We start from the raw sequence: 13,902 nt of genomic DNA on the forward strand, positions 1-13,902 counted from the left end.
CAGGACCGTCCCAATATCTAGGCGTTTGTCCCGAACATCGGTCGGGATGCAATATTTCGTGGTACTCCGGGGTTTTTTTGCTCCACCGGCGGCACTCCGCTATTTTCTTTTTTCTCTGCTGGTGGACCCCCTTCCCTTCCCATGTGTCCTGATATTTTCTTCCTCTCATCTGGTCACCCTAGACGCAAGGGAGCTTTATTTCAAGGTTTCATCTTTTCAAAACTCCGAGAGAACACGCTCCAATTCCTCTCCTGGCTCTCTGAGCCTCGGCGGCCTCCAGCCCCTTTGGAATTCGTCTTGCTTCTTTTTCTCCATGTTAATTTTTGTAAAGCCTCAGAACCTCGGGCTCAAAACTGCCAGACGATATTGCGCTCCTTTTTTGTGCGGCCTTCAGCCTGGCTGCCCAGAGGATGGCATTTCACACCGGATGATTGCTTAACTCCGGAAGCCGTAGCAGCTTAGTGCTCGGTCTGGCCTCACAAGCCAGCTGAGGCCTTGAACGTGACAGTGAAGAAGGCCTGTGGAGTACGGCCAGAGAGCCCATGTAATGGATCTGAAGAGCATCACATTTACAGGGTTCATAAGTTAAAAAAACTCATAACCCTTTTGGGTTGAACTTTGCATTGTCTAATTGGTAGTTCCGACTCTTTACCTCTATCCAGGCCTGTCATCACTAATTTTTGGGCTGTGTAGCAGGAATTAGGCATAGCCTGCTCTCAATTTCACCCACAGCTCTTTGGTACCATATGGGGCATACAGGCTGAGAAGCACAGGCCAGAGTGACAAGCATTGCAGGATAATGGGATTGTTTTTATTGCAACATTTGTGTAAGTTGGACATCATCCCTCCAGCCTTTATGGCCTGATCCAGGAAAGAGGTCAGGTACCATTGTGGGCTCCACTTAAACCAAAATGGAACCAGTCTGCTGGCATGTAAAATTAAAAAGATTGTAGAGGGTTATTTTAAAGTAAGGGTTGAGGGAAAGCCGATAGGCACAAAGGAGCCCCCAGTCTGGGCAGAGACAGCCTTCAGAGATTAATTTATTCAAGGGGGAACGATATCCCCAAATAAAAAGGATAGGAAAGCCATTCGTAAAGCACACATAGGAGCTCGTGAGGAACAGACAAACGTAAAAGAGTTCCATTTAAATAAAACATGAAGACGAGCACCTGAATATGGACCAAATGTACATATGCTTATCTACACGTCTAAATACTAAGATGGCTGGACTAGAGTGCCTGGCATTAAATGAGGATATTGATATAATAGGCAGTGCAGAAACTTGGTAGAAAGAGTCACATAGAGTAAAAAAAACAACCTTAAATGAATTGAACTGTACCATGGAATCTCTCTGGATAGACATTCCATGCTTGAATAATAAGAGTCTAGCAGTAGAAATATACTACTGATCACCAGACCAGGACGGTGACGGTGATTGTGAAATGCTCAGGGAGCTTAGAGAGGCTACAAAGGCAGAAAACACAATAATAATGGGGGATTTCAATTACCTTCATATTGCCTGGGAACATGTCGCCTCAGGATGGGATGCAGAGGTAAAATGCCTAGACACCATAGATAAATGCTTCTTGGAGCATCAAGTCCTGGAGCCCGCAAGGGGAGTGACCATTCTTGATTTAGTCATAAGTGGAGCACAGAATCTGGTCCAAAAAGTAATAATGACCACAATGTAATTAAATTTAACATCCCTGTAGGGGGAAAATGCTAAAGAAGCCCAGCAGAGCAGTATTTAACTTCAACCATAATAGAAGCTCAAACTAAATGTATACCCAAAATAATAAGAAAAAAAAAAAAACTTGTACAAGAACCATGGCCAAACAGCAGACTAAAAGTGGTGGCAAAAGGCATCCTTTAAAAATTGGAAGTCAAAGCCTAGGGAAGAAAATAGAAAAGAGCATAAACTCCGTCAAGTCAAATGTAAAAGTACAAGGCGGGCCAAGAAAGAACTAACTAAGGCCACAAAAATGACAAGCAAAAAGCTTTTTAAGTATCTCAGAACGAGGAAGCCTGCCGAAAAGTCAGTGTTGCTACTGGATGATTCTGGTGCTAGGAAAACAAGGCTGTTGTGGGGAAGCTAAATGAATTCTTTGCATCGGTCTTCACTGTAGAGGGTGTGGGGGAGATTCCCTTTGCCCAGTCCATTCATTGTAGGTGACAGCTCTGAGGAACTGTCTCAGCTTGAGGCGTGAATAGAGGAGGTTTTGATAAATTAAACAGTAAGAAAGTCACCGGGCCCAGATGGTATTCGCCCAAGAGTTCTGAAGGAACGCCAATATGAACTTGCAGCAATACTAACTACGGCGTGTAAGCCATTGCATACATCAGCCTACGTCCAAGATGGCTGGAGGGTAGCGAATGTAACGCTTGCTTTTGAAAAAGGCCTTAACAGGCGATTTTGGCAATTACAGCCAGCTAAATGTGATGCGTTGGGGGAATAGTCCCTTTTGTAACGGGAAATCATGCCAGCCCACTCTATTAGCCTGACACAAAACATGTGCACATGTCAGCAAGCATGTGGACAAGGGGAAGCCAGTCAATATAGTGTACTGTTTATAGTACAGTGGACTTGTAGAAAGCATTTGACAAGGTCCTGCACCAAAGGCTCTTAAGCAAAGTTAGCAGTCATGGATAAGAGGGCAGGTCTGCTCATGGATCCGTAACTGGTTAAAAGACAGGAACCAAAGGGTAGGAATAAATGGTCAGTTTTTACAATGGTGAGCAGTAAATAGGAGGGTCCCCCAAGAAGCTGCACGGGGCCCTGTGCTGCTCAATGTATTCATTAATGAGCTGGAAAAAGGAGAGAACAGTGAAGTGGCAAAATTTGCAGACACTACAAAATGTTAAGGCCAAAGCTGACTGCGAAGTTACAAAGGGACCTCACTAAACTGGGTAACAAAATGGCAAATGAAATTCAGTGCTGATAAATGCAAAGTAATACGCACTGGAAAACATAATCCCAACCATACATATAAAATGATGGCGTCTAAATTAGCTGTTACCACTCAAGAAAGCTCTTGGAGTCATTGTGGATAGTTCTCTGAAAACAGCCACTCAATGTGCAGCAGCAGACAAAGAAGTTTACAGAATGTTAGGAATCATTAGGAAAGGGATAAATAAAACAGAAAATATCATAATGCCACTATAGAAATCCAGGATATGCCCAGCCTTTGAATACTGGGTGCAGTTTTGGTCACCCTATCTCAAAAAATGGTATATTAGCATTGGAAAAGCTACAGAGAAGGGCAATGAAAATGATTAGGGATATGGAACAGCTTCCATACGAGGCGAGAGTAAAAAAGGCTGGGACGTCTCAGCTTAGAAGCACTGACTAAGCGGGGATATAATAGAGGGCTATAAAAATCAAGAATGGTCTGGTGAAAGTGAATAGGGACATGTTATTTACCACCCTAAACATAACACAAGAACCAGGAATCGCCCTATGAAATTAATAGGCAGAAAGTTTAAAACAACCAAAAGGCAACACAACACACAGTCAACCTGTGGAACTCATTGCCACGAGATGTTGTAAAGGTCAGCAGCAGGTTTAAAACAAATACAAGGAAGTTCTTCTTCACGCAGCGCACAGTTAACTTGTGGAACTCCTTACCTGAGGAGGTTGTGAAGGCTAGGACTATAACAGAGTTTAAAAGAGAACTGGATAAATTCATGGTGGTTAAGTCCATTAATGGCTATTAGCCAGGATGGTTAAGGAATGGTGTCCCTAGCCTCTGTCTGTCAGAGGATGGAGATGGATGGCAGGAGAGAGATCACTTGATCATTGCCTGTTGGTCCACTCCCTCTGGGGCACCTGGCTTTGGCCATTGTTGGTAGACAGGATATTGGGATGGATGGACCTTTGGTCTGACCCGGTACAGCCTTTCTTATGTTCTTATGTCAAGAGTATTAATCAGGTACGTTCTTGGAGCACAGGTCTGACAATGGCAATTCACCAAGATGATCAGGGATGCAACCCCATACTCTGGATGTCCCTGAACAGAAGCTGGGATTGGCTGTCAGGCAGAGGCCATGTGTGTGTGTGTGTTGGGGGGGAATGCAGGGGTCATGTGCCCCGCCCCAGATTTGCTGCTTGGCTTGTACTGAGCATGCTCAGTAACACTGCTGAAGATAGCTGCCCTCACTGCCCCACCCCCACTATCAGCCGGCACGGGTCAGCTCTGCTGTCAGGGGATGGGTGACTCAATAATCGCCCTGTTCTGTTCATTCCCTCTGAAGCCCCTGGCACTGGGCACGGTCAGGGACAGGACACCGGGCTGACCGAGGACGGCGTTCTTAACTTCCTGACAGTGGCCGTGGGCTGAGACACTCAACAGACTAGGTGTTGAGCAGCCGCCACTCCCGTTGACTTCACTGTTGTCCACGGGAAGTGAGAGTTTATGGCACCTCGCAGACCTGGGCCCATGGGGGGGTGGTGCTTTGTAAGGCAGAGGTACAGGCTTACTGGCTGTGGGTGGGCTGCAAACAAAGGCTTGCAGAGAGTGGCAAAACCTGTGGGTGTCCTGCAGGGCTGAAGCCTGGTTTATTTACTAAAGGGAACTTTATCTTCTGCAGCAAATGCTCATTTGTTCTCACTAGCCATAGAAAGGACCAGCGTGAAGACTACACTTTGCATATCAACTCAGCGCTTCTCCCCCTCGCCCCCCATTGCCTGTCTCTGATTTCCTCACTTTTTTAAGTACATTCAAAGCATCTATTCTCTCTGCCACCGCTCTAGGGTTGCCAGGCATCCGGTTTACAGCCGGAATGCCCGGTCGAAAAGGGACCCTGGCAGCTCCAGTCAGCACCGCTGACGGGGCTGTTAAAAGTCTGGTTGGTGGCGTGGCAGGGCTAAGGCAGGCTCCCTATCTGCCCTGGCTCTGCACGGCTCCCAGAAGTGGCTGTCATGTCCGGCCCCTAGGCACAGGGGTGACCAGGGGGCTCCGTGAGCTGCCCCCGCCCCTAGCACCGGCTCCGCAGCTCCCATTGGCTAGGAACCGCAGCCAATGGGAGCTGCAGGGGTGGCGCCTGCAGCCAGGGGCAGTGTGCAAAGCTGCCTGGCCGCCCTTCCAGCTATGGGCCACAAGAACATGCCGGCTGCTTCCGGGAGCTGCCTGAGGTAACCCCCCTCCCAGAGCCCAACCCCAGCCCGGAGCACCCTCCTGCACCCCAAACCCCTCATTCTCTGGCCCCACCCCAGAGCCCGCACCCCCAGCTGGAGCTCTCACCTCTCCTGCACCACAACCCCCTGCCCCAGCCCGGTGAAAATGAGCAAGGGTGGGGGAGAGTGAGCAAGGGAGGGGGATGGATTGAGCGGGGGTGGGGCATTGGGAAGGGGCGGGGCAAGGGTGTTTGGTTTTCTGCAATCAGAAAGTTGGCAACCCTACCCTCACAGGGTGCTTGAGTTGGTAGGTGTGTGCCACACTGCCCCTTCCAATCTGCTACGCTCAGCTCCCCTTCCAAGGGAAACCTGCCAGGGAGCTGGGACGGACCGACTGCTCGGGCAATGAGAATCCAGGGGAGACCCAACTCCTAGGGATTGTGTTGGGCCCCCGATTGGTCGTGCAGCTCTGTGGAGATGTACAGGGCCTCACAGAGGGACCCTCGGCTTGGGACTCGAACATGGACTGAGTGAAAAATATAGGGAGCATAAGAGTGCTCGCTGAGAGGTCAGCTGATTGGCAAGGAAAATGTTCTAGTATCCCCTCTCCCTCTCCCCACCTTCCCCTCTCTCTGCCCCACTCCTCAGACCCCTCTTTCTCTCTCCCATGTGCACATACACCCCTCAAATATTGAGCTCTTCCTCCTTTCTACTCAACAGCAGGTATTTTTCTAGCTTTATTTCCTCTCCACCAATTCGATGTTCTAACCCCTAATAAACGTAACCATTTCCCCTGGTGGGACCTGAAAACCGAGTTCTGAATGTCTTCTGGCACCTACTAACAGTAAAAAATGTTGTGTGGAGGAGGACGGCATAAAGCTCTCTCTCCATCTTCAAACATGCTCAAATACCGGTAGCAACAACAAACAACTACATGCTGCGCTACCAGGATTGGCAAAGCCAATTGCACAATCGCTAGTTCAGGGCCTGTGACTGTCAGAATCCTAATTCGGATGGGCCATATTTTATTAATATTGGAGGAAACAGAATCATAATCCATCCTTCCCTTTTCTGCCCTGTGGAAACCCAGTCCGTCTGCTTGGGAAAAGGACTGGAATGATGTGGGTTTGTGCGTGAGAGCAAAGAATAACACAAAAGCACAGAGAAGTCAGTTTTTAGAGCCTGGCTTGTTTTCAGCATATCATGTGTTAAGTTCAATTCTCCAAAAGCTTTTTTTATTTTTAAAGGTAACATCTTTATTGTTATTATTATTATTATGTATTAGTTAATAATTATTTATTATTACTATGCAGAGAAGAGATTTTTCCTTTTGATCAAAGAGCAAACAGTTTGCGTTTAAAATGTTAATGGAGTCCTGATTTAAAACATTTTTTCTTCGGGTTTTTTTTTTTTTTTTTGAAACGTTGCAACAGGCAAGATTTGGGAGTCGATTTCCTCATCCTACACGAAGAAAGATGTTTGAGTTCAGAATCCTAGCCGCTACCGGTAGGTCCTGCCTTGCTCAGTTTCTTGTCGTCTCGGTGTGGGTTTCGCCAGCAGGGTGGGGAGGTGAGTGGGAAGGGAAGAATTGGAAGAGAGGGAGAGGGGTGTTTGTCAGTTATGTCGAGTCCTGGTTAACAACTTTGCCTCCGTTCATGGTTGGTGTCCCTGAACTTTTTCTTGAGCGTCCTTGTTTTTCTCCAATTTCATGCAGCGATGGCTCTCTGTACATGCACACTGCAAACAGAAAGGGCGACAATTAGCTTTCACACTATCCCAGAGACAGAGTTCTTGGACCACAATTAGCATTTGCTTATGTGTGGGGCATTTTTTCCCTAAACTAGTCTCCTCCTCCCCTGCCCCCTTTCCCGCCACACACACACAGATAAGCCTGAATATCCCAGTAATATATTCCTTTATTATTCATGGTTCTCTGCCTGTGCTGGCAGTCAGACCCTTTTAAGTCTACCCCCTCCCAGAGGCACAAATACAAGTGAAGGATTTCTGGTCTCTCACAGATAAGGCTCTTTACTCTCCATGTTTTTTATGACATACAAATATATACACATAAAATGAACATCTCGATTCACAACATTGCACATTAGCTCACAATGCCAATATTAGCAGCAAATCAACAAGTTAGCCCCTTTCCCCTGTCCTTAATCTCTGACAAGAAACAATGAGACCCCCCAAACTAACAAGGAAGGGTGTCCCTAGCCTCTGTCTGTCAGAGAATGGAGATGGATGGCAGGAGAGAGATCACTTGATCATTGCCTGTTAGGTTCACTCCCTCTGGGGCACCTGGCATTGGCCACTGTCGGAAGACAGGATACTGGGCTAGATGGACCTTTGGTCTGACCCAGTACGGCCGTTCTTATGTTCTTAACCAACTTTTGCATCCTGGCCCACCTTGCAGGGAGTTCAAGCTCCAGATTGTGGTTCCAACTGAAACCCACTTTGTCCCCTCCAGCCATAAACAGAGCATTTCAGCCAGTGTCTCTGCTATTTAACTCACTGCAGACCAGAATATGCCATGCTCTTAAGTGGCTGTGCAGCAAAGTAGGAAGGAGAAAGGATCCCCTCCCTTGGGTGGCCATGTAGGAGGTGCGGGCATCGCAGGTCTGGGAGAAACACTTCCCCGCTCCCCCTGGGAGCAACCTGGTGGGGAGTGGACAGAGCCGTGACTCTGTGCCGCCCCTTCCCCCCATGAGGCAGTCAGCAGAAGGGGCTGGCCATGCAGGAAGGGGAGTTTATGGCCTCCTATAAAAAGCTGCCCTATTACTCCTCCCTGCAGTGCAGCTGGAGAGACAAGGAGAAATTGTCCCTCTCTGAGACCCAGCACCAGCCCACACCCTGCCTGGGGCGATGCGCCTACCCGCTGTCTCTAAGGGCTGCATGTGTATAGCATGATCTAGCCCTGAGAAAGGCAGGAGTACACACAGACTCAGTGCAGGGTCTCAGGAGTTAGCGCCATGAGGCCACTCTTCAACCCGGCATTGCTCTAACAGTCACCAAAATAGCCATGTTTCAAGGCCCAATATGCTGGGGACGAGAACGAGAGACGGGGTCAGCTTGCAAATCTCCCCCCGCCACATTCTGGGGACGTTAGGCCTGATCCTGCCAGTCTTACACATTTGCCTGTGCAAAGCAGGCCGTCCGTCCGGCCGGCTGTCCCGAGTTGCTAGAGAATTGTCGTGGAAACGACTGCAGACCGTATAAAGCAGGGGAGAAGCGAGCCTGCAACGCTTCGGTTCTGGCTCATCGTCAGGACCATAAACACAACATAAAACAAACGAATTCCATTCCAAAACAGCTGAAGAAATGAAAACAGTCTTCATCTACAGAAAGAGGAATTGAGTCCTTATGTTTATAGCCTTTCCCTGATTTAGGAATAACTCCTGCCACTTAGGGCTAGATTGAAATGGCACGGGTACTTTGCATTTTACTCCGATCTAGATAAACATTTATAGTGAGGCATAACAATACAAGGCAGAGATGAAGTGCCGTCAGGTGTGCACTAATGTAACTGATGTTGCATTGCAAACTTGACCAATGAAAAATACTATTTTGACCATACAGCACCTTCCCTCCAAGGCTCTCCAAGCACTTTAAATACACACAATAACTAGGCCTCAGAAAAACCCTTTGAGGTAGGTAAAATGATCAAGAAAGCCATTTTCAGATGGAAAAAGAAAAGCAAAGAGAATAAGGAACTTACCCAAGTTTGCACATTGAGTCAGTGCCAGAACTGGGCATAAAATCTAGGAATTCTGCCCTGCCAGCCACGAGACTGAAACAAACTGTGCACACATCAATGTCATCACCATTACTGCCAAATAGCCCCTGCCTGTGTTGCTTTGCTTTTGCCTTGCACATAGCATCATCATTTGCCTCCACTCCAAGTGCTCGCCATGCGCCCCAGTAGCTCTGGGCTGCCCCTTGGGCTAGGCAGTGAAGGATCAACGTTTGACTTGTGGGCTAGTCCCACAGCTTTGGCAGTCGCGTGAGTGTGAACTGGCGCAGGGCTGGGTGGCGAAATCAGCCTCTCACATCTCCTGCTGTCTCTCACAATTCCCATCTCCACTAGCTTTGGAGCTGGACTCCCATTCACCCAGGGACAGGTTGGTTCAATGAGTCACTCAGCTATCAGGCAAAGCAGGCTATCCATAGTGCAAACTGGTTCTGTCTTGTCAATAAGCCACAACTAATGCGCTCTTGTGCACCACATACCCACACGGGAGTTTCCTTCCCTGCCAGGAGCACCTTGTATGTACAAGTGAAGGGCACTGGTTACAGAACAACCCCAGAGCACCCCCACCGCACCGCACCTCGCTTTGCTGGCGTGCTAGTGAGGCGTCCAAAGCTGTGGGGAAAACGGCATCTCCGGGGACAGAAGCCAGAACAACAATCCTACGTAAATAGCACGCTCTCGTTATGGGCTAATTAGGCCTCCCAGCACCTCTTGATAAGCAATGAAGCCTGTGCATGGTCCATAGTTCTGATGGGGCACATGACGGAGGTTCTGGGAACCCAGAAGTTTGGTTCACCAGATCTCAGATCAAGGGGGCTAATGCTGGGGGCTTGAGACGCCCCTTTCTCGCTCCGCTGTAAATCAGGTGTCGCTCCACGACAGGAGGTGGAGATCCCAGTGTGCTGGGAGAAAGCTGGTGGTGCTGAGAGCACGGCCCAGGCCTATATATATGTGTATGTCTGCCTTCCACGGGAGTGCGGTTAGCTGTTTGGAGCCATCCAGCTGACGCACTGTATCGGACGTAGCCAAAGAGGGGGAAGGAATTAATGCTCAAAGAGAGAGAGTGCAAGAATCGATCCCCTTCACAAACAGGGTAACGGTTTATCCCACGGTATTGATCTCGTGCCTGGAAAGTGGATAACGATGCTGAGAGAGAATAATGGCAGAACTAACTTAACTCTATAATAACCGACCGGAGCAAGTCCCCCACCATACACACTTCCCTGTCCCTCCCCGCTTCTGCCATATAATCCCACATCCCCATTTCATTGGGCACCGTTGGCTGCTGGCCGTCCGAGCAGCACACACCACTTGGGAGCTCTCACGCCAATGGGAGCACCGTGTAGAAGCACCAAACTCCACCTCCCTACTCTAGTGGGTGCGGCACAGCTGGGGAGGGAACAGTACATGCCCCTGGCTCTGCCCCAGTCCTGGCTTGCCCCACCCATAGCATCATTGGAGGGACACCACCACTCCACATGCAGAACTTTGCCCGGGGTGTCGCCCCCCTGAGACATGGGAGGAGGGTCACTTGTGTTAGTCAATGCTCCACTGAAGAGATTTAATTGACTTAACACCAGATGTGGGAAGGGAGTCAGGTCATTATGCACCTTGGTTTTCTGCCTTAATGAATGCAATGAAGGCTGGAAGGAAATCCCAGCTGATGTGAGTCGCAGACGGTTGAGCTCGTCTCTACCTGGCAGCTAAACACGCAGGACGCCGCCAAATGGAACCACAGCACGTCCATGGGTGACAGCACTTTTATTACCAAACGCCTGCTGAAAGTGATCCCTCTTCTTCCTTCAGGATCTAGCTTGAGGGTTTCAGTGGGGGCCCAGCGAAGCAAGCATGGGAGAGACTCTGTGCGAAATCCTGCATTTCTACGGTCCCGACGACACAAGAAAACGAGCTGTGTTTAGCAAAGGCTAATGAACAGGTTTTTAAATGCTGCTTCTTCTTAGCATATGCACAACATGCCTCAGGTGGCACGTGACCAGGATTCATCCCAAATTTGGTCCCCTGGTTGGATCATTAGCTGCCCCGGCCTGGGCCGGGTACTGACGGGCAGTGTGACGTGAACGCTGATCCATGCCCCCCTAAATGCTGTTCAGCGCCTACTAGAAGCAAAGACATGATCTGTGTTTACTGGGGCTGAACTCGCTACATCTTCCTAATGCGGACAGCGCCTGGGAGAGAAATTTCCCCTTGCCACTTCACCGTGGCGACAGAGGGCTCTGATTTAGCAGAACTGGAGTATGGGAAAAGAGTTGGGGAAGAGTCGGGGGCCCCTGTATGATGCCCCTTGCACCCCAGCCTGCCAGGAAGGCAGGGAGGTGGTAGGACCGGGCAACCCACGGGCCATTCACCACCACAGAGGTCTGCCCAAACCAAGCTGCAATAGCAGGCCTGGGGCCTCTCTGCTGAGTGAAGGAAGAGCTGCACGCTGGTTCCAGGGCCTAGTGCTAGGAAAGGGGAAATGCGGGAACTTTAGAGAGTGAAGCAGGAAATACCCCCACCAAGGGGCAGAGTGGATATAAGCAGCCAAGTATTCCCACTGTATCCAAAGCCAATGGCAGGGAATGGAAAGACTCCCATTGGCTTGGGGAGCGGGACGGGCAAAGGATCGGTTCCGTCCCTGAGGCTATAGACACTCCGGGAGATTGAAATGGCTTTAAAAGGTTGTACCGGGCCCAAGCGGTGATTCCACGCATGCCAATTGGCCTGGCTCAGGCCGCAAGCTCACGTCTTAATGGCTCCTTGAGTTCAGGCCCCAGCAACCAAACATTACAATATCAAAAGAAGTGTGCAGTGGGTGTGTTTGTATCCCAAACTGGCACCTTGCCATACATTAACTAAGGGTCCCCAAATACCCTTCAGGTTGTAGGACTTGAAAGCATTTTTGTAGCGTCACCGGGCCTTAAAACTTGCCTCTTCTGTATAGAAAAGCCATTTTAAGGCATTTTCGGAGGTGTTTTGCGTTTATTAGTTTTCTGCCTGTTAGCACTTGTACTGGAGAACTTCTGAATCCAGAAGCAACCGTTTTACCAGTTGAAGTAAAAGAACACATTTCCCTTAGCTGTTAGCTATTGGAGCACGGAGCTTTTGGTGTTTTTGCAGTTCTTGTTTAAACTAAGCTGCCGTGTAGTTTTGTGCACACTGGTAAACTGCTGCCAAGTTTCACCCCAGAGGTGGCTGCCATTCAGTGGTGGGTGACGTGATATCTGTATATGTAGTTTGTGATGCCTCTCTTCTCCAGCAGGCAAAATCCTCCTCAACAGACACACCGCCCAGCACCAACTCTCATGGCCTTCATGGGAGTCACATTCCCAAATGAAGAGGAAGGCCGGTTCAATGGTTCAGGCACTAGCCTTGGTCTTGGAAGACCTGGCTTCCATTCCCAGTTCTCCCACAGATTTCCTGTGTGACCTTGGGTGTGTCTCTTAATCGCTCTGTGCCTCAGTTCCCCCTCTTCAGAATAGAGATAATAGCCTTGCCCTGCTGTAGGGGCATTTTAAGGATCAGAGGGAGGTCAGACCAAAGAGGCAGAGGTAGAAAGGGAACTGCAGAAGAGAAGCGGCTGGGAGGGAGGGTCTCCTGAAGTGGTCCCTGGAGAAGAGAGCTGGGGCTTTGGGAGAAGGCAAGGAGAGCAGCCTAGCCCTTTCATTTCCTCCTGCTGCCCCGACAACAGAAAGGGACAGTACCTCCGGGGGGAGGGGCTGTGCCCACTATCAGGCAGGCGGTAAGATTTGTTTTTGTGTTAGGGTTTTTGTAACTTTGTGTTAATAAAGAAACTAGACCCCAAGTAGGGCTGCGATTGGATGAGCAAGACTGGGTGGAGTTTTGAAGAAGGGAAAGTGAGGCAGTGCCCTGTGGAGGTCCCCCTGGCCACAAGGGCTGCTCAGACAGGAGCCACCCTACTACGGTCGCCCACAAAGGATCGGGGCGATCTAGGGCTGGTGGAGCTACAAAACCAGGACGAGAGGTAAACAGTCCCACACGCAGCCTTGGGGGAGAACGGTGCTATACAGGTCACCTCCTTCCATCCCCCGGCCCCTAGAGGGCCATCCGGGGTCTTCACCCTGGCCGGGAAGTTCCTGTAAAATATTCTGTGCCCATCTCAGATTCATGGGTGGGGGTGGAACGGAGCCAACTTCACTTCAACCCCTCTGCTGCCGACCACTCATCTTCGGCTTGGGAACAGAGCCCTCCGCGCGCCACGGCCCCAGACAGCGGAAGGCTTTGGCAGGCTGACACGTGCCTTTGCTTGGGGGGCAGCCAGCTCTTGGATGCAGCAGCGGGTGGCAAAGCAGCCCGGGGGAGGACTCCTTAATGCGGCTGCCGGGCTCTAAAGTGCTCGCCTGCTCGCTCTGGAGGACAGCGATGACTGACGCTCGCGCCGGGGGAGGCATGCAGGCGAGGGAAAGGAACGCCAGGGCCGCGCTGGGCTTTCGGAAACCGAAGCAGCGGCAGCATCTACTGTAATGAGAATGCGGCCCTGAGTCAGGCCTCTGTGCCTCCCAGCTGTGTGGCATCCATCTCCCAGTGACATCCGCCCACCGTGCACCGACTGGGCCCCGCGCGAAAACCCAAATACTTAGCAGCAAACGGAATCGCTCGCTTTAAGGGACCCCCCACCGCACACAGCCAGGCAGCACCAAAATACCTGCCACAAGGGCAAACCCAGCTGCTGTTGGGGAAACCACTCCAGTCCCAAATGGACTGGGGACGGGGGGTGAGGAGGAGACAGACAAGAAAGCGGTGGGGGAGGCCAGGTGAGATAAACAGGCCGGCTGCATACTCCAGTGGCGGCCACTGTGGGCTCCAGGGAGGGAGTCCCACAAATGAGCATCCTCGACTCAGAGCCAGTGACTGGCAGGCGCAGAGGCTCAGGCCTAGGTTCTGCATCGGTTTGGGGGGAAGGGTTTGCAGGGGAGTTCACATGTGGTCTGGAATTCATCTGTTTCAGCCACCTGGCTGAAGGGGTTTCCTGACATTCATCTCCACTCTTCAGAGAGCCCAGCCTCCTCCTCCACGCAAA

At 50.3% G+C, this 13,902-nt stretch overlaps 1 protein-coding gene across 3 annotated transcripts in view; it reads right to left on the reverse strand.

Annotated features, from left to right (window-relative positions):
• Positions 1-6,281: 6,281 nt before the first annotated feature.
• The window catches only part of FGF12 (fibroblast growth factor 12), a 291,251-nt gene continuing 283,630 nt past the window's right edge, over positions 6,282-13,902 (reverse strand). For all 3 annotated transcript variants that reach the window (XM_054040796.1, XM_054040795.1, XM_054040794.1), the window contains exon 5: positions 6,282-6,850. In XM_054040796.1, the coding sequence (XP_053896771.1) occupies positions 6,732-6,850 (119 nt within the window). In that variant the 3' untranslated portion in view covers positions 6,282-6,731. The remainder of the gene's footprint in view (positions 6,851-13,902) is intronic.

This window comes from Malaclemys terrapin, chromosome 9 (assembly GCF_027887155.1).
Source record: "Malaclemys terrapin pileata isolate rMalTer1 chromosome 9, rMalTer1.hap1, whole genome shotgun sequence".
Classification (NCBI taxonomy): domain Eukaryota; kingdom Metazoa; phylum Chordata; order Testudines; family Emydidae; genus Malaclemys; species Malaclemys terrapin.